This window comes from Cicer arietinum, chromosome 4 (assembly GCF_000331145.2).
Source record: "Cicer arietinum cultivar CDC Frontier isolate Library 1 chromosome 4, Cicar.CDCFrontier_v2.0, whole genome shotgun sequence".
Lineage (NCBI taxonomy): Eukaryota > Viridiplantae > Streptophyta > Magnoliopsida > Fabales > Fabaceae > Cicer > Cicer arietinum.
Window position 1 is genome coordinate 63,751,228 of NC_021163.2, and position 26,427 is coordinate 63,777,654.

Below are 26,427 nucleotides of genomic sequence, written 5' to 3' on the forward strand. Positions count from 1 at the left end.
TTTTACTAACTTGTCTCTTCAACTTATTATCGCACATGTAATTTCTATAAAATAAGACAATTATGTTATTGAAAATAATTAAAAATAAACAATTAAATCTTTGATAAGGATTAAATAAACAAACTTTAAGTTCTTGTCACATACTTAATTAATTATTTTTAATTATTGTCAAATACCTAATTGTCCCTTTTTACTGAAATTACATTTGAGATAATCAAGTTGATTAGTTATCAATCAACAAAAACAAAATTTATTTTTCTAATTGTAGTTCACATAAAGACTAATTTGACTTGTTTTATTTATTTTTTATTTTTATGACTAAAAAATATTTTTATTTTTCTCAAAGACTAAATTGGATCTCTCATTATATTTTTAGATACCAAAATAAATCTTTACTTTTTTTTTTCTTGTAAAAAGAGAATAGTAAATACTAGGACTGTGCATGATTGATATTTTTAAAAAGCCAAACTATATCCTTTTTAAAACCAATATATAGATTTAGATTTATAACCAAATCCATTATTTGGTTTAAAATCGGTTATAAAATCGATTGTAAAATTAGTTATGGTTAAATAATTGGTTTTTAGTTAAACAACCGATTTGGAAAAATTCAATTTTAAAATCAATTTTTTCTTAAAACCGGTTAAAATTTAATTATTTTTAATATTTATTTTTTAAAAATTATTTATTGGTTATTTAAAAAAAATCGATTATTCATATTTAAAAATTGACTATTTTTACAAAATGAAAACTCAATAAAAAAAAATACATCAACCATACAATTGCTTTCTCTTGTGATTAAAATTGAACATCTTCAATTACTTATAATAACTTGTGATTAAAATTGATTTATGACTAACTTCGTTAAGACCACCAATTATAATTCATACTACTTCAATAAATTGATTATTACTAAAATCATAAAAAATACAAACACTTGAAAAGTTGTTTTGATCAAATTTAGCAATTATTGCACAATAATAAAATATAGAAAATACAATACAACATTGAGATGGACACCACCACCACCACATGATTTAGTAAATTTAAAATATCTAATGGATTTAATACATTAATTTTTGTCTTGAGCATTTATAATTAAGTTAAGTTTGGGCAATATCTAAATCTCAATATAATTTCTAACCTATCATATTAATGTAACATTTTGAAAAATATTCATCTTTTAAAAATCAATAATTTAAGAAATTATATTTAAAATATTTAATCTATCATATTTTAATCTTCCTCAATAAATATTAAATATTTTAATTCATTATCTAGTTATTATACACTATAGTTGATCAATAATAGACAATTGATTAAATGAAGTTAGTAATAAATTGTCGGAAAATACTTTCGGAAGGTGGAAGGTTGGTGGAATAATGATAAAATAGAACCGTTTTTGAGTTTTGGGGATTTAGAATTTTTAAGAGTTGAATGAATAAAAACTAAATTCAAATATAAAATATAAATAAATATCTAATTAATTGATAAATAAACCAAATTATAACTAAACTGAATATTTAAAATAAATTTAAATTCAATTTTGAATTTAGACCTCTTAACTAAATTTTTTTCACGACCCTATTAACCAGTAAATACCGCACCTCAATTGAGTTAGAATCAAGCACATTGTAGATAGAACTGTTGTGCCATAAAATAATGTTTAACATTAAAATAATTAAAAAAGGAAATATACCAACTTTTTACATTTAAAAAAAAGGAAAAAGAAATAGTTAAAAAGAGGTTCACAATAAGAAATGAAAAATAAAATAATAAAAATATAGTATTGTGAAACAAAGTGTGAAGTTACAACACAACCACCTAATCAGAAAATCAACGTTCTTTGATTCGACTACTGTTGAAAACCCTTGAAAGTATAAACTATTTTTGATTTTTATGCTTTCTATGTTTATCAACAAAATGCTTTTCTGCACGTGATGATGGGTTTTGTCTCTCATCTTCATCTTCTTTTTCTTCATTATTAGTTTCTCTTCACTCTCCTTCGTCTTCATTTTCACCGTTAATTCTTAACAAAGCTTTCACCTTTCAACATTTTCCAGTTTTGTTTGAAATGGGAAGTGGTTGCAGATCGTGGGAAGAAAACATTTACTGGACCCATTTTCAATTCGTCCATTTCACCCAGTTTCTACACAAAGATTATCATCAACAACTTGTTAGTACTTTACTCTTTTTATTCTTGTTTTCCCATGTTCAAGGACGAAAGAAAAATTAAACCTTTCTTTTTTTACTAGAAAAATTAAACTCCATTTTGTATTTTCACATTGTTTCCATTTATTTCATATTTTTCTAAAATTATTTTAACCTACCCTAATTTTTTATTTTTTATTTTTTTACAATTTGTTTAACTGCAGTCAATTTTATTTAATTTTTTGTATGAAAGATTTAAGCTTTGGATATGCTGTTAAAAATTTGACTTCTTTTTTCCTTTGATTATTATACTCTATAGATATATATGCCTGTTTTTTATGGAAGTTTTGAGCTTTGGATATGCTGTTTAAAGTCTTTAGCTGTTGATCTGATTTGTGTTTGTTTTTTAGACTCTTTATTTTTAGTTTGCAATGTTATTAGGTTTTGTCCATGCATGAATCCTAAAATCCTGATAGGATCGTGTTTTATGAAGCACAAATACTCACACGACACTGACACATCGACATGTGTAATAATTTGAGAAAATCAATTATTTGAATGTAATCAAGGTGTCACTGTCAGACACAATGGACACACCTTCGATTAGAGTTATCGGTGCTATGTTTATGATTTGTGTGGCTTCGAAGGAATTGATAAGGAAGTGAATGAATGAATAAGGAAATTGTAATGTGGTTGATCTTGGGTTGTTATTATGTTATTTATCCGTCACTGTGTAAATCATATACTTGAGATGATTAATAGCTGTTTTTCAATCTGATAATTATCATTGGCTCTTAGGCATATATTAAAGCTCATTTTATTTTATACTGAAATAGAAATTTGTATTTTGTTTGCAGGAACTTCCCAAAACATTTTCGGACAATGTAAAAAAGAAGTTGCCGGAAAATGTGACCCTTAAAGGTCCTAGTGGAGTTATGTGGGATATAGGGCTGACAACTAGAGATGGTATGGCTTACTTCACAAATGGTTGGCAACAATTTGTGAAAGATCACTCTTTGAAAGAGAACGATTTTCTTGTCTTTAAGTACAACGGTGAATCACTGTTCGAGGTTTTGATATTTGATGGGGAGAGTTTCTGTGAGAAGGCAGGTCCTTATTTTGTTCGGAAATGCGGGCAGGCCGCCGCCCAAACCGAACAAGGTGGTGGATGTTCTAGTAAGAGAAGGGAAACAGATAATTCTGTTGAAGAAGTCAATACTCCTTCTAATGGTGGTGATGAAGGTGATTCGCCTGAGAAATCTGCACATCTTAACGGTATCCAAGTGCCGTTTGTTGCACCTTCTAACACTCCCAATGGAAAGACTTCTAATGCTGGTGTTGAATCTTCCGGCCCCGAGCAGGAAATGGAGGATGCAGTCAATGAGACCGACCCTACAGCTGATCCCTCCCAAACAAATGGCAAACGGGTAAGGAAATCTGTTTATGCCGCCACACCTGTTCAGATTAAGCGGAGAGGAAGACCACCAAAACCTTCTAATTCTCAAGGGAGAGCACTTAATTGGGTTGCTGGTAACGTTTTTTACATATCAATAAGGGAAAGAAAATGAAACACTTGCGGTAAAAATGGTGCACTGATCGCATAGTTTAATCATTACACAATAAATTATTTGTACCATCCAATGAATGTAATAGTCAAAACTATTGGCGTATCGGTGCATCACTGAAAATCACAAATGTTACCAAGAAATATGCTTCCTTTAGAATGAAATATAAGCAAAAATAGTAACTGAAAAGTTGATGTATCTGGTGACCATAAACATCAACTTTTTAGTTACCATTTTTGCTTATATTTCATTCTGGAGAGAGTATATTAATATTGTTTTATGTACATATCTTAAAAACACTTGAATGGGTACTTTTATTTGAATTAACACATGAACACTGGTTGTTGATATGGTACCTTATTTTGATAACATTTTTAGATGCTGAACATTCTCCAAAGTGTAGATCAGGGACATGTGAATTGTATACCTCAAATAGAAGGCCTGTCACACAAAATGAGATAGAAAATACCCTTCTGTTAGCTCAGGCAGCGTGCACCAACGAATGTTTGCTTGTAACTATGCGACCTTCACATGTATACAAGAGATTCTACGTGGTAAACTACCACCCCCCTTTCTTTACTTTTTAAACTCGGTTTTAATCTTAATATATATTATGTTGAGAGCCTCATTAGGAAGTTATATTTACATTTTTACTAATTGTATTAATTTTGTTTTGGTGACTAGTCATTCCCTAATAAGTGGATACTAAGCTATATTTCTCCATCATCTCAAGAAGTGATATTGCGCATGGGCGAGGGTGAATGGATTGCGAAATACTGCTACCATAATATCCGTAACAATGGAGGCCTCACCGGTGGGTGGAAATATTTTGCCCTCGACAATAACTTGGAAGAGTTTGATGTGTGTTTGTTTAAACCAAGTGGCCATTTGATGGATAGATTGATAATTGAAATGAGCATTTTCAGAGTTGTTGAGGAGATTACTCCTCTAACTGCAATGAGTTCTCCCGGAAGGAAGAGAGGTGTTAAGAGAAGAGTGACTAGTTCCGTCCAAACAGAACTCGAGTCCATTGAAGGTGCATGATTTTGTAGTCTGAGGAAGATTCGAGGTTGGAATTATGCAGTGTATGTTGTATTGTTTGTGTTTAAACTTTGTATTTGTATGTTATGTTGGATTGTTTGACTTATTTAGTCTTCTAACTAGGTAATTCACCATATCATATGTAAACTTTGATCTATTGCAGTATTTAGACCTTTTAAGGTTCAACTTTGAAATGATCTATCTTTTTTTTTTCCAACGGATAGGACCCCAGTAATCTAGTGTTTGGCTGTGAGTAAATACTGATCAAAGATTGTTTTAGTTAGGATTTGAATTCAGATTTTTTTAAACATTTGTTTTTAACTTAAAATGATCTATCTACTATCAAATTTTTTGCCAAACCAAATTTCAACGTAAAAGAAATCTTGGAAGATGGAATTTTAACCCGTGGCTTTCTTGAATTGCTAATATAGTTCCTGAAACTGATTAGTACTTTCTCTCCACTTCAAGGCCTTGGAATGAAAGTTAATTTCACAGTCTATTGAAAAACATTATGCAAGTCTTTTATGTCTAAATGTTTGTGTGGTGAGAAGTCACATTGAATCAATTTTTTTGTCAAACCAACAAAGATTGAAAGTTTTATTCAAGGTTTTGCTAATGTATTATTGTCTTTATTTGTTAAGTTTGTGCAAAGTGACTATTGTCGCGTGAAGAGGAAGAAATGAACAATTTTTTTGCCTTTTATCAAGAGACATTTTTCTAGTAAATAAAAAAGAACTTATATGTAAACTAATATGTAAAACCATAAATACCGAACTTAACAAATGTATGAAAGTAATATGCAAAATCACAGAAGCACTTCAATTTTAATGCAGTATTGTACATTCAAGTTGATACCTATATCAATTAAGCTGAACAGAAACTTTATCTGTTGTCAAAATTATTACAGAACTATTTTAATTTAATTTGAAGTTTTTAATTAATTTATTATCTTTTATTTATAATCATATTTTCCTTGTTTATTTAAATGGCTTCAACACTAGTATACCTATAAAGTGGGTGTTGTTATGTTTACTTGGATACTTTGTAGTAGTTGTTATGTTTACTTGGATACTTGATAATAAAAGGAACTCGGCTTCTCTTCAGTCGGAATTCTACGCATTCAAACAGTCAAACAACAGTAATTGTTTGATCAAGATCGGATAGTTCACAATTAAGATTGGTATTTTAAAATATAAAATAAAAATTACAATTTTTTAGATTGTGTGATCAAGATCGAACGGCCTCAAAAATTTAACAGCACTATTAGAGGTAGTTAAAATTACTTATGATTAGGTGGAAGTTGTTAGATTAGTTACATTAATAGTATTATATAAAAGTGCATCATACTCTAATTGTAAAAACAAATTTTCAAATAATAATTTCAAGTTTTATTTTTCTCTTTAATTATTTTTCTACTTCTTGGGCTCAACCATGATTCTTAACAAACACATAATGCAATTTATAATCCAATGAAATCAAGTAAAATCTTAGTAGTGTAGCAACAATTGGTAATTTTTTGATTTGCTTTCTGTTTGTACTATATTAAAGAATTAGACAATTAGATAATACTTCATTAACTTTTTTATTAAACATTTTAGTCAACAATTATATACTACTACAATATTAGATTAGGTATGCTTTTTTACTTTATTATTGTTACACCAAATTTTAAATTGTAAACAACGTATATTATTTTCAAAACATTTTTCTCCTCTTGCGTTGCATGGGTTCTAAAACTACTACCCGAACAATTCCTACTTCATTGAAATCAATTTCATACCTAACCAATGCATGTATCAATTTAATGTTTAAGGGTATAATGTTACTTGCTGGAGGTTTCTAAATTCTAAGAGTTTTTTTTTACTCCAATTTTGATAATATTTCTTTACTTTATATAAAGAAATTAATGTCTGTATTAATCCCTTGCTTCACATGATCTTCATTAACAGTGTCATGAAAGTTTATGCAGCTACACTTGGACATAATCTGGTAAAGTAAAATTTCTCTATCGAATTCCTTCTTCTGTTTGTTTGTAACTTGTATTGGAACTTTAACTTGAGTCATCAAGTTGAAATGTTCAGAATGGAATGCAGAGGTCTTGTAAGTTGTAAGCACTTTGAATTATAGTACAAATATAACAACTCGAAATTTAATACATGTCATTTTCTATGCTTCCACAAAAACATTAAATTACTAGTTCATGATACTCCTTGTCAACATTCACTCTGGTTGCCAAAATCCAAAATCCAAAATCCAAAATCCAAACAACAAATTATTTTTGGCATTTTCCTATTTTTATGTACTGAGTTTATCACAAAAATGAAGCTGCATATAGTAGTGTATTAGGAACATATATAAAAACATATTAAAAATAATCAATACCAATGAGTAAATATTCAGGTGGATACTTGAAATTGTAGAGTTGTATCAACCTAATCTTTTATATTAAAATGATTTTTGAAATTATAAAATATTAATTAAATTTGTCATTTTATTTGAATATATTATCAAATGCATCTCTAACATTTTTAATATTACCAACTTAGTGTGAATAGAGAAAGTCGAATTTTTAATTTTGTTTTTTACAACAATTAAAAAGTTATAAGACTACCAACTTCGAAATTACTACGCGTTTACAAATCACTTTTCCGAATATATGTTTAATGTCATTTTAGTCTTCCAAATATAAAATATAGAATAAATTTGATTAAAATTTTGTAATTTCAAAAATCATTTTAAAATATTGATATTCTGATTCTTGATTGATACAACAGTTCACATGGCACTTTCATTTTGAAAGGGACCTCTGATTTTAATTTGTTTCTGTTATTGCATTTGGTTGCTCAATTGTCCAATTAATAATAATGGCTTAAAGTTAAATAGAGGCACGCCAATTGACAACAAAGTAAGCAAGGAAGTTTCATTCCTCTTGAAGAATTCTAGAAGTTTAAGACATGTTAAAAAAAAGACCGTTTTCTAAAAAAAATTGAACTAAACATGCATAATGCATCAATATTCAACCATATCATTCTCCATAAGATAAATATTTTGATCTTCAATAATATCATCATGTACATCTTGACTTCTTCAATACGAATCAAATAATGATTTAGACCAACCATAGTACGTTTAGTACTACAATCTACCAGCTTCTTTCATCATTTGAATGGAATGATTATATTTTGGATCAATCGAAATGAATTTAAATCTTAAAACTAAGTTGAACTACTTTTCACACCCCCTAGTTGTGGTGGCGGGACCAAATTGGGTTGAGGAGAAGAGAAAAATATAGTTGTAGTGGGCACAAGAAAAGAGCACGCAACACACACACAAACAATACCTCTTTGCTGAAACCAGTTAATTTTGAGTGTCCACTTTGACACTTCCACCAAATACTCTATCGCATGCCACATTATTTTCTTCTTACAGAGTGGTCCTGTCCTTCGTGACCCATCTACCTGTTGCACTGCTCCAGCTACACTACATGTTATTAACACTTCCACGGTTTGTTTTCCGATGTAGTTACAGTCTTTATTTTATTCACGTTTATAGATTTACTTTGATTCAGTACAAACATATTCAATCAAGGACTCTAAGGTCATCATCATTGCATATCTAAAAGTATAAATATTAATATTCCGGTTACTTTAAATTAGGTGCTATAACTTATTTGTAAATTCATTTTTTCAATTTAAGTAAATTTGTATGTGTTTTGTTCTCAATTACTCGTTTAATTTAAATGAATGAATATTATATTTTATGTAAAACTATAAATAAATTTAAAAAATGTAAATCTTTATTATCATTAAAAAAAGACAAATATAAATGCTTGTAAATGTTAGTATTTTTTAAAATTTGACTAATGATGATATAAGTTATAAATCATTAAAATTTATAACATTTATCTTTAGAATTGATTTTTAATTTAAAATTTATCATTCAAATTACTTTTATATAATATATTCAAAAATAAATTATTTTATTTTTAAATTAATTTTTAATTATAATCAATTTTACAAAATTGATTTATTTAAAATGAAATTTTGTAACTGGTGAACCAAAGACACTTTGGTTTTGAGATTCACCGTGTTTCCCCTTTTTTCCTTTGTGTCTGCTACCCTATTACTGACAATTGCTTTGGTGTGGAAGTTTCAAAAATCTATGATAGTGGTCAAACTTTTCAAGCTTATCTAGCTTCTTCGTACACATAATTCATAATTGGTCTGCACAAGCATTTCTCATCGACAACTTTTAACCAATTAAATTGTTCTTTTTTCTTTTTCGTATTTTACATTTTAGTAATTTATGTACATTTTGTTTTAATGTTCCAATTCTCATAAAGTTTACATTCATATTCAACTGTCAGATGATTTACAAAGATTAATGAGGAATTGGAAATATTTACTCATGAAAAAGAAAAATGATATGAATTTGAGAGAAGTGGGTATACATTCAATCATGATTGTCACCAGTAGGGATGCAAATCAGAGCATGATGATTTAGTTCTGCTGAATTTCTAAGGGATATGACCTGGAAAGGTAACTGATATTATTATTTGCAATAGTAAGTATCTGTGGAACTTGGAAGTTCTCAAATTTAAGAGGTTGAGAATCTTTTTGAGTTTTTCGCTTTTAATTAATTACTTTTAATTAATTATGAATATAAAGTGATTTATATTTATATATATATTTAGTTAAAAGTAAATTAAATAATAAATTTAAGATTAAAAAAGTCATATTTTAATTTAAAAATTATAAATTTTAATTTTAAGTTGAATCGATATTTGAAATAAAATCAATTCTATTCACTAGCATCATATATATTAAAATTAATTTTCCACTTTCATAATTAATTTTGACTCTACTCAAAATGAAATCAAACATTCACAAAGTGTTGAAACACGGAATACATTTTAACTTTTGTATAGCATTTGTTTAGATTCGGGTTTACCTCTTATTTGTTATATCGGGAAGTAGTTTAGATGTAAGAATTCTTAAGCTAGTTTTTGGGTGGTTGGGTCTTTTTTTATAAAAAAATGATATATAAGTTAGTAGATAGCGAATGAATTTAGTGGATAAACTAATTGATAGTTGATAACATGTTGAATTTGAAATCTTTTGTAAAATTAGTAGTTACACTAACTTGTATCTATGAAATCGTATAAAAAATCTATTTTAAAATAATACATAATTTTTTTAATTATGATGATAAAGGTAAAAAAAGAAGAAAAAAAAAATGAAACACTATAAGCTCAAAGTCTAATGGAAATAGTATCTAAAAAACATTATAAGCTCGTGACAAATATCATAAGCTCGTGTGAGAATTACTATTTTTGTCATTTAAACTTGTGTTGTATGTTATTCGGCTTTTCATTATAAGATAGCAATTTGATCTTGAGAGAATGATTATTTTTATCATACAAACTTATGCGTTATATGTTATCCGATTATCGGTTATAAGATAACAGTTTGACCTTGACACACGAACAATAATATGTTATAATGTATAAGCTGGTATGATTAAAATAAAGTTGTTTGGTGATGATTATTCTCTTACAAGTAGTTTATAGCATTTTTTGAGATGCTACTTCAAGTTGTTTTTAATTTTATAGCTTATATCGTTTTATATTTTTTTACATTTTGTACTCTTATTATCTTAATTGCAAACTAAATAAATATTAATTAAAAATATTATCAAGTCATTTTATTCTAAACAATTAATCAATCACTAATTCGATGCAAATATACCGTACCACCATAATTTTATCAAAATTGTACCTTAAAACTTTAATAAATCACAATTGCACGGTAGTTTTATCAAACTCAATGAAATTTTAAAGGTAGAGTAAATTATTATTTCCCTTGTGTTTATTGTTTTGAATATTTTGTAGTTTGATACACTTGGATAGAATTGATGGTGGACTCACCTTTTGAGAAAGCCCAAGTCGATAATAATAGAAACAGTTGTTGGGTCATATTCTCAAATAGCCAGAAGTACGGGAAAGTGGCCACACAGACAAAGAGAACATTTGAAAACCTTTTTTTTAGTCAACCAAAAAGTATAAACTTTTTCTTCTGTCAAAAAAAAACTTTTTCTTCTGTAAAAAAAAAAACTTTTCTTCAGTGAAAATAATAAAGTAAAAGCATTTTCCAGAATTCACTTGTTTTCAATTCAATGTTTACTTACTATCTAAAACTTTTTTTATTTTTATAAAATGTTATAAAAATTTACTTTTTAAAACAAAAATAGGAAAGAGGAAAATTATTATTGTATGTTCCTTTGTCAAATTAAATCATGATTCAATTGAATAATTTTTTTTAGAAACTAAATATATAATAGGCTAAATAGCACTCGCGATCCCTTAACTTAATTTCAATTAACGCTTTAGTCTTTTATTTTTTTTCTTTTTAAATTGATCATTTATTTTAATTTAAAGTGGCAATTTGATCTTTTATGTTTTAAAATGTCAACAATGTTATTCTTTTTTTTTTCACAAAAATTCAAAAAATTCATCAAAATTTTCAAACAAAACCCATAAAACTAATTATCATCTTCAATATGATGCAAATTTCATCAAATTCATAACTTAAATATTTAAATAAACTCATATTTTCATTCTTTAAATGATAACATTATTGACATTTTAAAACATAAAAGATCAAACAGTCACTTAAAATTAAAATAAATTACCAAACCAGGAAAAAAAAGATAAATGACTAAAACGTTAACTGAAATTAAGTTAATAGACCGCGTATACTGTTTAGCCTATATAATCGTATAGGATGAAATTTGCTTAGTTAAAAAAGGATCGATGAGTTAACTATTTTGAACAATTAAAATTAAAAGGATCAAAAGTGAAATTATAAACCTCATAAAAAAGTAAAATTATAGATACGAAAAACACAACTCAACCTACTTAATATTTAAGTCTCTAAATATATTTAGGGATATTATTCATTATTTGATCGCTTATACCTAATTATATCTTACAATTTAAAATATTTGTGTAATTGTTTCAAAATAATATCACATCATAACACAATTGATAAAATATGTGATTGAATATATACATTAAACTTTTTAGCTATAGAGACAATTTTAATAATTTTATGAAATATTTTTAAAATAAATAACCGTCTAAATTCTTATAATTAATAAAAATGTCAAAATTAATTTTTATTATTTTTAAAAATAATATACTAATTAATTAATATTTTATCTTCTTTAATTAATAAAATAGTTAATTTTAAAAGTGTATCGTCAAAATAAAATGAATATATTTTTTAAAATAAAAACATATAATCTCTTTAGAGAGTAAAGGATTGTAAGTTTGTTGACCTTAGTGTTCACTCATTAGTGCATAATTATCCGATGATTAATCTTGAGTGACGTTTTTCCATTTGCCAGCAATGGCATTGCCTAAAAGCTGCCATACTTTACATGCATTAGAAAAGATGCAATATATAATGTGATATGAATAATTTTAATTAATCACTTAATTGATTAAGATTATAGTAATATAAGAAGTACAGTAACACTATGGAGCATGTAATGTCGTGGAGCTCATGAGCCTAAACGGCGTTAATATCGGTGATTCCTTGCTTTCTTTTTTGTCGTTTATTTGATACTCAAAGTAGATAGCAAGGGGAAAGGTGAAACTCAAACTTCGAAGCAACACATGCTTGTATGGCTCTATTCCGATCTCGCCAATAACCACCACCAACCTAATATTCTTCACACTAATACTACACAAATATTGCTCTTAATTTAATATTCTCTCCCTCCTCTCTCTCTCTCTATATATATATATATGAGTTTATATTTAAAACAAAAATAATATGTATGTACGTATACATTTTTTGTACAAAAAAGAAAGAACTTGATCAACTAGCTACCTTTTGTTTTATTTAGTAAAAAAAGAAAAAAAAACTAGTTACCTTTAGTTTTGGTAATTAAAGCTTTATTTTACAGATTCTATTACGTTTTTTTATCGAGTAATATTAATAAACACAATATTGATGAACTTTAACTCCTTTAGGAAAAAAAAAACTTTAAATCCTACAAGTTACTTAAACATTTTAATTACAAGCTTCTTTACATTGTCTTAAACGTACTGCAATTTCATTAAATAGCTATTGCAAGTTGATATTTGAAGACAAAGAGTAACATGCGTTTTCACTACTTTGATTTGGAATTGGAAGTTTCACAAGTTGCCTATTTATAAATTGATAATCGTAATAATTTTTTTTTGTCGGTAGACGACACAATAAATATCATATTTATCAATTGAATTAGAACTTAAAAAATTGATAATTATAATAATTATTGTAAAAAGATGATAATCATGCTATAATCTAAAAAGAAAAATAAGGATTGCAGCATATGCATGTTACATTGTTTAAAATTAGAATCCATTTTATTATATAATAAATTCTGCAAATCCATTGCAAAATGATACATTGATTTAACTACTAGTTATAAATCTTTGCACCTACAAATGGTAGTATTTAACAAAGCCCACATGAAGAAAGTTTCAATTCGTTATAAAGTTTAAATATGTTCCTAACTTTTGTTCCAAAAAAATATATGTTTTATCAATTAATTAATTAATTACCATTGTGAATTTTTTATATTACATGCACACATTGATTTCTTTATATATTTTATCAATAAAAGTTGTACTAATAACTATTTTACCACATAAGAAAATATTTGATTAGATATCTCAAAATTATAAAGTTAAGGTGAGACCGGTGAGCTAACACCCGAGTATTCGACGTGGTAGCTGGTTGTGTACTATGTCACATGTCTTACACATGAGCTGTAAAAGAATAAGATGGAGATATAACATCCCGCATGTAAGTCATGCTGGCCAAAATTAGTAAAACATAATTAAGCATCACAAGTCAATTACGATAGACATAGCTATTCATTAATTTACTATTGCTAGAACATGCAACATCATGTTTGTTCTTGCTTGAGATGCACTATAGTTACTTCTCAATCACAACTTGTTGAATTCAATAAAACATGATATATTATTAGAAAAGAAAAAAAAATTAATAAATCGGCGATATTGTTTATTATTTATAAAATTGTTTGAGAAGTATTAGTAGAAAGAGCAATTGGGGTAGTTATTTATTCGATATACTCCATGTTATTATAAGACAAACACATGGAATATTAATTGGATATAGCCAAAGCATTTGACAACATTACAATTGAGCCATAGAACGACATGTTGACCGGATATTCCCTAATCACAAGCTTATTGTTGAATAATTCGCGTAAAAACACAATAAGAGAGAACAAAGAGAAATTTTTAATAATTTAATAATGTAAACAATTAGTCGTGTTGTAAAGAAATTTTAATATAAACAAATTAAAGCAAAGTTTTCATTTCCCGGAGAATCTAGAGCGCATCAGGCGCTGACCATGGCTTCGTAATCTATTAACAAATCGAATAATTAACAACAAATTGGTAATGATATCTTGCTGTCACATTAATCACTAAATAAAAACAAAATATGTGGAAGAATAAAAAATGAGGATTGAGCATGGGGGTACGAGCATAAATTGAAACATACAAGAAGCCATAAATGCGTTTTGTTATTATAATGATTTATATTAATGTTTTATAATATATTTAATGGGAAGAGAGGAGAATACTTCTATATAAGAACAAAAGAAGAGAACAAAGGAAGAGACTATAGCCTAGACAAGGTCACGCCCACGAGTCACGTGAGGGAAGCCATGTTGACGCCGATTAATATGGTATTTTTTTTTTTTATATTTTTGTTGTACAATATATTTTTATTTCGAAATGAAAGACTATTTTTTAAGGGATTGAATTTTTCAAATAAATGTTTTTCATAAACAGATTTTATTGTGTTCAGTAATTGTAACTATAGTAATTTAAAAAGGCAAACAATGATTTTATATATTTAAAATATGTACAACAAACAACTTCATCAATCACAATTTCTTGTAACATAACTATTTAGAACAAAACTGCAATCATAATATATACTAATTAATGATTGAACTCCTGATCACGCTCAATTATCTATCAATGATATTGTTAAAAAATAGTATATTAGCAATTGGAGTCCACGCGCGGAATATGAATGGAGGTGAGTGTGAGTGTGCATCTTAGACACACAAGACATGGAATATTTGAACACGGAGAGGGAATATTGGAGAACAAGATTATATGCTACATAACTAGACAAGTGCTAGCGTTGAAATTGTTATTGTTATTGTTAACGTTGGAAATAGAGGACAGTTTGGAATCCTTTTTATAAATTCCTACTTGCACACTTCCTCTCACGCTCCATTGCTCTACTCAAAAGTATACAGTTTTAATATTTTTTGGAGGTATTCTTTGAATTTCAAATATTGAGTTTTTAACAACAACAAAAATATAATTTTAATAATTATAAATTATTTTAAATATTATATTTTTATCGAATAAAACATAAAAAATTTATATTATTTTATTTAAATTTATGAAATAAATAAATAAATTTGTGATATGTGTAACTATATATACTTTTAAAAAAAATAAAATTGTCCATCATATATAGAATTATCTATTTAGGTTAGCCATCATAAAATTATCAACTATAATATTTTTTTTTTAAATTTTAGATTTTATAATAAAATATTATAATTTTTTTATTTATTTAAATTTTTATATGGTTTGCACATCAACTTATTTAAGCGTGGATAACACAGCAGATTTAGACCAATTTCTCAAAGCTCGTAAACTCACAAACATGCTAACATAACCCATTAATTTAACATGCTTATTTATGTGAATTGGGTTAATAGGGTGGGCTAACCCGTATACTCAACTCTACTCAAAATCAAAAGGTCACAAAGTTAGTCCATACATTGCTCTGGAATATTAGTTTAACTAGACAATGCTATTAATTAGACACTTTGTTATAATTTATAAACAATGAATGAAGACTTTGTGTTAGAGTAATATTGTTAGGAGAAAAATGACATTGATTGAGGAGTAGAAGTAGAAATTGAAGAGGGTGATATATAGGAGATTAAATTGCATCAGCATGTGTCTCTGCAACCTGGTGTCACCGAACATCACAGCCACTCTGACCTTAACAGGCTACACTTATGGTCATATATTCCTTCCCCTTAATTCCTTACCAGTAACCAATTTTTCTATGTTCAATATTTTCAACGTTGGGGTATCGCACGTGTACAGCTCGCCCTTTATTGCCCATTATGTGCCATACGTGCTAACTAATCTAGACTATTATTATATTATTATATAATAATAAGATGTCTCTGTTTTTTTTTTTTTAACAAAAACATACATTGTTTTTCTATAAAAATGAGAATCATATGCACAAATATTTTATTTAAAAACACTTAATATATCAAAGTTATAGTCAAAGAAAATTAATTATATATTAATCCTAAAGTTTGATTAAGAGTTGGACAAAGACACAAAGTGTTTAATTAAAAGATAAATCAGTTATTTTCTATATAATATTTAATTGAGTTAATTATGATTTTAGTCTTTATAAAATTTTACTATTTTATTTTTAGTCTGTATAAATTTTTTTGTTAATTTTTATCCTCTAAATTTTTTTCTTTAATTTTAAATTAATTCTTGTGTATCTTTCATTTTTTTTTAATAATTTTCTTTAATAATATTTAAGACATGTTTAACAACTTCTTTACAAAAATATATAATTTTTTAACAATTTATTTTTATATTTTCAACACTTAAAAATTAATATTTAAATTATTGTTTATTAAAAAAATTCTAAATTTTGATAAATTTTTTTTCTTCATAATATCTTAAACTTTATTGTAAAAAATAATTAAGTAAATATTTTGTTGGTATAAAAGAAAATATTTATTTTAGTAACATATTTATAGTAACGAGATAGACATATTTGATGTGGTTGCAAAACATATATAGAAATCATAGTGAGGGTGTTATTTTGAACAAGTAATTATACATAAAAAAACATATAGTCACGGTCAAAGTAAATATTTGTGAGTATAGAGTGAGGGTGAGGGTATGCATTGAACATTGGTCGTGGTATCCCATAGGTATAGTTAACGGAAGTAATTACCCAATGAAGCTTAATGCCACATCTGCTATAAAACAGAGCAATATTGGGAGATGGGGGGGCCAAGCCAATGTGAGTAAAGAAGAGGAGGATATTTTGGCCTGGCAGTCAATCCTCGTTCATAATTAAAACGGGAATATTCCAATTTCAGAAATGTATTAAAAACAGAAAAATAAATTAATTAAAGCCCTCATAATAGAAACAAAAAGAGCAGGGAATTTTAATGGGTCGCGATCCATCAATTAACGTATATATGTATATTTACTATATATTATACACTCAATTCCCGTTCCAATATTCCATTCAATAGTACCCGCTTTGTTTTTTTCTCTCCAATTCCAACCATATGCATCTGCACCCCTACACTATTCCCTCTCTTTCTTATCTACAATTTACTTACTAATTACAAATATACTAATATATAGGGACATAATTCAAAAATGAAGAGAGTTTGTTATCTATGTAGTCCTATCTCATACAATATTCATTAGTCACTACGCCAAAAATGACATTTAACAGCGCCCATTTTACAGCGCTTGCTAAACACAAGCGCTGTTGTAATTATATTTTAAAAATAACGGAACCTATTACAGCGCTTTTGATGCAAAGCGCTGTAAATGTTATTATTTTTTTAAATGGTAAATAATTTTTTTACAACATTCAATTTAATATTATGAATAAAATTTTCTTAAAAATCAATATTTTTTTTTTTTTCAAATTGGATATATATTTTTGGCAGAATTTTGTGAAACATTTAATTATATTCCTGAAAATTAAGATGAGGAAAATGAAGGTCAGTTCCCAGGCTTTCTCTCTGTGTGTGAGCATAGTACTATACTAATATCTAAGGTCTCAGCTTCCATAAATAACTAGTACTATCCTTTTTCACTAACTTTTCTCTCAAACCACCATCCCCAAAAAAACTCTGATTTTTTTCTCTTACTCTTCATTTAATGTTTTTATTTTTTTTATTTCTTATAAATATCTCTATCTGACTAGTGACTACTAGTTTCTGAAAATTAATTAATTCATCTCTGCCACTTTAAATTAAAAAAAAAAATGCAGCAGTTCTTAATTCAACCCTAGTTTGAAGGATCCTATCCTACTAAAAGCCTATTCAATATCTCATCTCATCTTACACCTCGAAACTAATGCAAAAAAAATAAAAAATCATCATGATTCACTCATCATATAATCACTGCCTTTAAATCCATCTTTTTCATCCTTCTTCTCATTCATTCATTCATTCTCTCTTCAAACTTTCCCTTCCCTTTTATAAAACCTTCTCTACCATATTTCATATATGTTCACTAATAATAATAATAATAATTCACATCCTATAATAATGCAAAGACTATTTTCACCTTTGTTAGAACCAGACCTATCTTTAAACATAAGTCCACCTTCTAATATTTCAGATTCTGAAGCCAAAGAAATGGAAACCTACAAAAGAGTAAGAACAACTAGTAAACCAGTTTATAATTACAATGATATATCTAATTCATCCACTAATTCTGATTCAGCTAGTAGTGGAAGTGAGTTAAGCCATGAAAATGTCCATAATATCCTTCATCATCATCATCATGAGCCAACTTTGAGATTAGGCTTTGGAAACTCATGTTTCAATCCTCAATATCATCATCTTCATCAACAAGTACAAGGTGTCTCTAGAAACTTCAACCACCATATTCAACCACACATCTATGGCCGCGATTTCAAGCGAAGTTCGAGACTCGTCAATGGTGTCAAAAGAAGTGTGAGAGCTCCAAGAATGAGATGGACTACTACCCTTCATGCTCATTTTGTTCACGCAGTTCAACTTCTTGGTGGTCATGAAAGTGAGTTCATCAAACATTTTTCTACCTAACTCTACAATATTATATAAATGATTAGTTTCATACATCAAAATATTACCATTTCTTAATAGCTATATTAGTTTTTTGTCCACAAATGTTACTATATTAGTTTTAACCGGTTCCTATCAGAACTCTGCATTTAAACGTGTTCGAACGAGATTTTTTTTTTCAAAAATAAATGTTAACATTTTTTTCTTTACCACGGTCTGAACCATGATTCTGATACTCTTCGAACTCTTTTAACTCTTAGCTGAATGGAGCTACGGAGTTTCATATTAAATGTTGTTTAAGGTAACACAAAGAATTTAGGAAATTATTTGGTAGAATCTAATTTTGGAATTTGTTTGTATAATTAACTTTGCAGGGGCAACACCAAAATCAGTGTTAGAGTTAATGAATGTTAAGGATCTAACCCTAGCACACGTCAAGAGTCACTTACAGGTGGGGTAACTATTCAACATAGTCTTTTAGTTTAATGAGTACTACTGTATTCTGAAGTTTCCATTTTCACCTTTCAATAATTTTCTGACAAAAGAAAAAAAAATCATTAGTGTAAGTTGCATAGTGGAGAGGGTATAGAATAGAAACAAGCACTAAGGACAAAAGGGTATCTAGATAATATATATCATCATGTAATATTACTAATGTTTAATAACTTTGTGGACTTTTGTTCTCATTTTATTTCATGCGTGGTGTTCATGCAGATGTATAGAACAGTGAAGACCACTGACAAAGGAACAGGTAAAATTATATTTTCAACTTTCATTTCTTTTATTTGTTATTATTCTCTTTGTTTTTTGAGCTTTAGTGATTCTCTATCATTTTTCGTGTGATGAATTATTATTAATATGTTGATGTTTGATAAAGGAAGAGCAATGGATCTGTTTGTTGATGAAATTTTGCAGGTCATGCACAGACACAAGGAATTTTTCCTTTGCATGGAGCTAATTCTTCAGCTTGTGAGAGACCAAATAATTTACCACAACCACTCCAAAATTCACAGAGGTAAAACTATACTATATGCTATAATATTATTTTTTTCTCTCTGCATATTAATGTGAATGTAATAGTATTGATTGAGTTATTGACTACTACACCATTCAACACAGGGATATTAAAAGCTATGTTAACGTGTGTGTGTGTGTATATATATACATACACGCTCCAATAAAAAACTAATAGTACTTACCAATTTTTCTTTGTTTTTTTGTTTAATAAGTTATTATTTCCATCATACATATAAATAAAAATATGACCAAAGAAAGTTGATATAAGTTTAAAATTTGGACTATCTTATGAGATAAATATCTAAATGAGATGTTTAGATGTGCAAGAATAGTTTTCCTTTTTGTTTACTTTTGATTATGTGGTTCTATGATAAGAAGTTTACTACTTCATCGATTTATGAATTTTAATTCTTTTAGAACTTCAGACATATATTAAAAAATAATGAATTTAAAAATGATTAGTCTTTTTTATTTTTCATTCATTAAGTAAAAATAAAATTAATTTTATGTATGTTTTTGGATTTTTAAGAGAAAAAATAAACATCGTTAATGTTATCTTATTTTTTTTAAAAAAAATGAAAATTCTAAAAAGAAAATAAAATATTTAAAACACTAAAATTCGATAATGAAGGGAGTAAGTAGTATACATAGATTTTGAAGAAAATAGGTTGGGTTTTTAATTATAGGTACGTGGGTGGTCATTTTTTACGTGCCCCCTTAATGATGCTTTTGAATTACTCATTCATTAGGTCATCAATGTATTGCATCCCAATATGTAGCAAAAAGTATAGCTTTTGGTGCACATCTCCATGAACTACAAACAGTACTTCTACTTCTGTCCCTTGACAAAAGAATTTGTCCCCAAATACAACTTCTTTTTTTATTTATTTAAATTTATTAAGTACATTTATTTTAACTTTAAAAACTCTAATTAATATTATTAATTTTTTGAATATAAAAAATTATTATTGAATACATTAATACATAGATGATATTTTAATCATTTTTTTTATATAAAATTGATACATTAACTACATTAATAATTTTTTTTAATAAAATTGAAATTCACTGTAAAGACTTATATTTAAGAATGAAGGATGTACTTGTTTGTAAGAAAATATAATTTTATCTTTCTTTAACTACAAGCACATTTTCTAAAGAAAAAGAAATTATCCTTAGATACTAGCACCATTTTAATTTACTAAGTGCAAATGTCTTATAATATGAAAATGTTCGGTTTAGTATATTCAAATATAAAAGTTATATTAGACACATTAACTCCTCTACTAGTTTTTCTTAATAAATGTGAAAAAACAAGAAGTGCTTATAAAAAGGGAAGGAGGTAGTATTATTAAGATGTACTTTTCGAAACCCAAAAATTATAATCAACATACTACTCAATATTCAATTATTTAATATCATATTATTTTTATATTTAATCTTTTAAACTTATTTTTGCCTTGAAGGTATTTTTATATATAACCTATAATTAATGGGGTATTTAAAGTTATTGCATTCGTTAATTTGCAAGGCATATATATATATACAGTGGTTGTCCTTGGTTGTAGAAACAGCAAATCCACTTGCTATTTTTTTCACCCTATGTTTTTTTTCTTCAAGAAGGACCATCCTCTTAAGGCACTCTATGATTGATAAAAAACTAATTCATGTAATATTAGTTACTCTTGAGCCTTAACCCCTAGATCTTAATTTATTTTTTTTGGTGGGGTAAGTCTCTATTTCTTAAGTTCGATGTTTGCACTATTTGATTAGGTTCAAGTTTGACTTACCAAAAATAAGATTGCCAACAATATATGCTGCCTCCTTTCAAATAAATAATGAGGATTTGGTGTATTATTAGTGTATATATAGTTTAATTTAAACATCTAACTCCTACCTCAGCAAATTGAAACATTTGGATGTTGACCGTTAAAATATTGCATGACATATATACCTTCAAAAGCTAACCACAAACTGCTGGCGATGCCGTTTTAAACGGTATATATTTGGAATTGGATTTAGGATTTAGGATTTTGAAGTTAGATGCTAAAATAGGCTAAACAATTTCTATAGTTTTTTATAACGTACATATTTATATTTAATTTCTTTTATCGACCACTTTTTATATTCAGGACATCTTGGCAATCATCAATAGAGACAAATACAAACAATACTGAAGAAAAATCCGAAATTGGTTTAACGTATTCTCATTTGAAAGGAAATGATGCCATGGTAAGTTTTGAGACATATATATAGAGCCAGAACTGGATCTAGCATGTGCTATAGTAAATATTCTATCTCAATCTTTTTTTAAGAGATAATTGAATAAAAATTTAATAAAAAAAAATTAATACATTTAATTTATAATATGAACTAGATACATTAATTTTTATTGATTAAATTTTAATCTAATTGTCTCATATAAAAATGACATGAGGAATAATATTTTTTGAATAGTTTTATGAAATTAACATTAGTTTATACTATTTAAACAGGTGGATTCTACACCATTGACACGTTCCAACACTATGATTGACTTAGAATTCACACTTGGAAGGCCTAATTGGGAAAAAGACCATGCCGAATCATCAAGAGAATTACCTCTTCTCAAGTGTTAAATTAATAATTAAATTAATTAACACTAACTAGCCTTTCCTTATCATTAATGAATACTACATTACTACTAGGAAACTAATTATTCCATGTGTGAATGATTTTAATATATCTATCTATAAGTTTTGTTTGAAAGGGAAATGAGGAATATTGGGATAAAAACATATGCTTGAGTCCAAAGAATTTCAGGGGTATTGTCTTTAATGTCATTTTCATGTGCAAGGGTATAACATTAAAAGAAAATAGAAGGTCTCTTTCAGGACATGGACCATGGCTTTTAGTTACGCAAAATAGGACCCATTTGGGACCTTATATTCGAAAGGTGGGTCAAGGTTTTATGCCACTATCATAGCAACGTTCTCTTCATATCTCTAAACGTTCAAAATGACTTATAAACTGAGGTTAGAACAAATTAAAGTTATTTCTCACCAAGGATCCATACGTTGGAAATGATGATGTTAATAATAAAAGTTAGTTGGTGTGAATTGAAAAATAAGTAAATCCCACGTAGAAGATATGACACATACTAAAGTGAAAGTATAACAATTAGATATCAAGAGTACATTAATTTTGTGAAAGGATGAGAACGTATGCAAGTAGACTACTACATATTCACGCACCACCGTCTGGCTCGGCTCGGCTCGGCTCTGCTGTAGATCTCCAAATTAAATTGAGAGCGAAGGAGACATCTCTATCCACTTTGTTTGGTATGACAAATAAATAGTGAGTAGAAGAATAAAAAAATGTTAAGTGTGCTTAAACCATCGATGGTCTAAGAGCTCCTCAATGAGATATACTCTTTTGAAAATATATTCAATAGGAATATATCCCAATGACAAAGAATACTCCTATTGGAGATATTTTCAACCAGAGTATTATGATCCAATAAGTTTTTGAAGCAAATGAGTACTCGTATATGATAACAAAATAAGTTGGTGCTTACTGGGCAGAGTGACTCTAATAAGAATTATCTCTTCATGGTCACACATTTTTATAATATTAAAATTAAATTAATAAATAAATTATTGTTTAACTGTAATAATTAATCATAATAATATATTTTTATAATATTAATATTAATTATAATTATTCATATATGATATGTGTCAAAAATGTTGGTAGTATCGACGTATGTTTTATCAAATAATAGTAGCAGTTTATTCATATATGTTAAAATTTGAAAAATTAATAAAGTAAAAAAAATTTAAAAATTTTGTGTACCAAAAATCTTGTGAAGAAGTTTTCCAGTTAACTCCTACTGTACCGAAATACTTTTGTTCAAGACCTCTGGTACTATATATTTTTAAGCTTCTTTATCGGAAAACTTTTTTAAACTTTTTCGGTAGAAATTTTATGTACCAAAAATGTTTTTAAAAAAATTCGGTAACAATGTATGTATAGGAAATTTTCTAAATAGTTTTCCGATTTTTCCAAAAATTTTTGTACTTAACGGAAATCTTATTTTGTTTAGTCCGAAAATGTTGGAGTGGTATAAAAAAAAGTGAATTTGAATTGATAAAATAATAATAAAATATATATATATATATATATATATATATATATATATTTAACATTTTTTTAAATTTGTGAGAATATGAGTACAAATATGGGTATAAGATGAATTGTTGAAAATAGTGTTTGTGATACAATAACATAAAGGCCCAGTTAGCAAAGAGGCCCGATAAACCCTAACTAACCCAATAGCAGAAAAAAAGAGAAAAAGGAACAACGGACTAATAGCTATGTCCAACATTATATCCTTGCAATTACAATCGATTTTAAGAGAAAAATTTATTTAATTTAAATATTAAAATATTTGAAGTTCAGTTTAATTTTAGATGAAATTAAAAAAATTGATTTGATTCGATCCAAAATTAACGTGGTTTAAGTTGTATCGATTTTTTATTGATCCAAATTACAATTTGTAATATATTTTAGTGATATTATTATAAAAGTATTATTGTATCTAGTTTGAAGAAAATATATATATAATATACTAAAATTAATATTATAGATAACATAAAAATATATAAAAAGTAATTGAAATTAATAAATAATAGTTTAATACAATATCTTATACTATAAAAAAACAAATAAGTAATAAAATTTATAAATGCGGTTCAGTTCGATTTTTAAAAATGAAATTGAAATCTGATTCAATTAGAGCGACTTTTACAAAAGAAAATTCAAACTCATCCAATAATATTCAGTTTTGTATATTTTTCGACTTCTTTGAATTGGTTTTGGGGTTATTTTTTTGATCGGTTTGGATCTGACATCCATATAAAAAGATAATGTAGTCAATTTGTTGTAATGTGTCCATTGATATTTGTTATTATTTAAAAACTAAAAAATAATGGAAACTTCTATTATATAATTGAAAATTAACATACTTTAGTATTATTAAATTAAATCACAAATCGTCTAATGACATGTCATCTACGATTAAGTTTGACTATATTTTAAATTTAGTATTCCCAAATTTTGAAATTTACTTTTTTGATTTATTTTAAAATAATTAATATTTATTTACTAAACTATATACAAAAAATAACAAAGTTTCTTCTTTGCGCCGTTTTGTAACGTCTCTCTCCGCATCCATTTTGCATATTCTATTTTAGTCGTTAGTTTATTAAGAATCAATGATGAACTTGGAAATGGAGACACAACGATGATGATGCGTGAAGAATTCTTGTCACGACGGTGGAAGAACGGCGGAGGAGAGCAATTTCTTTTGGTGGTGGAGCGATTTTGAAAGGAAGAATGTGAGTTATGGATTAATAATGATTTTAATTTTAATTAAATTAGAAATTTAGAAAAATAATTTATTAAATTTAAAGAAATTAAAATTTAGGTCAACTTTTATAGTAAAAAAATTAAAAGTATGGATACACTTTTCTATTCTTTTTTAAAAGTATCATAAAAAATTTAAAAATAATTCATTTAATCATTTAAAAAAATAAATATTTATTGAAACAATTTTGCTACTCGCACCCCTATTTTTGCTGCCCACACCCCTCAATTTTTTTTATAAAAACAAAATACCTAAATTGCCATTGCCTATTTATAACATTTTTAACTCTAATTTCTCATTATATCTTCATCTTCAACCCTAACCACTATTTCTATTTTTGTCTTCTACCACTCACTCGTAATCGTCCTTTTCTCTCACACCCCTTTCTCATTCTTACTCCATTTTTAAAAACTTCAACATCTTCAATCATCCTCATGACTTATCATTTACATCAGGTTTGCGTCAATCTTGTTTTTGTTCTTGTTTTTCTATAATATGTATGTGTTGTTCTTATTTTCATGAAACTGATTTTTTGTGTAAGCCCAGAAACCTACGTGATCTGAGTTCACCGTATGCAAACTCACTTTGCACAGAAACGTACAGACTCAATCTGCATCCGCAAACTCAGTCTATGTAGACAAACTTAGTCTACGTACGCAAACTTAGTTTGCGTAGAACCTATGTGAGCTCCCTTCATATACGTGAATCCAGTTCACGTAGGTTTTACGCAGATTGTGTTCACGTACGTAAACTCAATTCACGTAAGTTTTACGCATACTGAGTTTGTATGCACAATACGTGAACTCATTTTGCGTGCGCAGTATGTGAACTCAATTCACGTACGTTACTGGACAGAGTGAGTTTGCGTATGCAAACTTAGTTGATGTACATTTACCTGAATTGAGTTCACGTATGTGTACGTGAATTGAATTCACGTAGGTGTTTGTGAATTCAGTTCATGTATTGTCTGTGCAATCTTAAACTCCATTGGATGCACGTACTGAACTCAGTTCACGTACAATCCCAAGACTTTAAAATATTTACAACGTAAGTGAATTGAGTTTGTGTACAATTCCCATATTTTGAAATTTTTTACATTGTACGTGAATGGAATTATTGTAAAATTCCCAAATTTTAAAGAAAAAAAAAACGAACTCAAACACAGATCAATAAACATACCTTGTTGGGTGACTTTAACCACAATATGAACAGGAGACTTATGGGTTGTAAGTTATGAGTGAACGATGTAAGTTTTGAATGATTATGAGTTATGATGAGTGAGTTCTGAAT

At 27.4% G+C, this 26,427-nt stretch overlaps 2 protein-coding genes across 2 annotated transcripts; both read left to right on the plus strand.

Moving 5' to 3' along the window:
* The first annotated feature begins 1,806 nt into the window (after positions 1-1,806).
* Positions 1,807-4,951, plus strand: LOC101494479 (B3 domain-containing protein REM16-like). Its single transcript, XM_004499047.4, has 4 exons — positions 1,807-2,176; positions 3,009-3,681; positions 4,095-4,270; positions 4,401-4,951. Exons 1-4 carry the CDS (start codon positions 2,075-2,077, stop codon positions 4,758-4,760), a joined length of 1,311 nt encoding a protein of 436 aa, XP_004499104.3. The 5' UTR covers positions 1,807-2,074; the 3' UTR covers positions 4,761-4,951.
* A 12,704-nt stretch (positions 4,952-17,655) lies between these two features.
* On the plus strand, positions 17,656-22,458 carry LOC101495009 (probable transcription factor KAN4). Its single transcript, XM_004499049.4, has 6 exons — positions 17,656-18,705; positions 19,088-19,164; positions 19,428-19,464; positions 19,629-19,728; positions 21,863-21,962; positions 22,226-22,458. Exons 1-6 carry the CDS (start codon positions 18,171-18,173, stop codon positions 22,346-22,348), a joined length of 972 nt encoding a protein of 323 aa, XP_004499106.1. The 5' UTR covers positions 17,656-18,170; the 3' UTR covers positions 22,349-22,458.
* The last annotated feature ends 3,969 nt before the right edge of the window (positions 22,459-26,427 follow it).

Coding starts and splice junctions, on each gene's coding strand:
- LOC101494479 (XM_004499047.4), top strand. CDS start 2,075: ATGGGAAGTGGTTGCAGATCGTGGGAAGAAAACATTTACTGGACCCAT. Junction 2,177..3,008: donor AAGATTATCATCAACAACTT/GTTAGTACTTTA, acceptor TTTTGTTTGCAG/GAACTTCCCAAAACATTTTC. Junction 4,271..4,400: donor TATACAAGAGATTCTACGTG/GTAAACTACCAC, acceptor TTTGGTGACTAG/TCATTCCCTAATAAGTGGAT.
- LOC101495009 (XM_004499049.4), top strand. CDS start 18,171: ATGTTCACTAATAATAATAATAATAATTCACATCCTATAATAATGCAA. Junction 19,165..19,427: donor ACGTCAAGAGTCACTTACAG/GTGGGGTAACTA, acceptor GTGTTCATGCAG/ATGTATAGAACAGTGAAGAC. Junction 19,465..19,628: donor GACCACTGACAAAGGAACAG/GTAAAATTATAT, acceptor GAAATTTTGCAG/GTCATGCACAGACACAAGGA.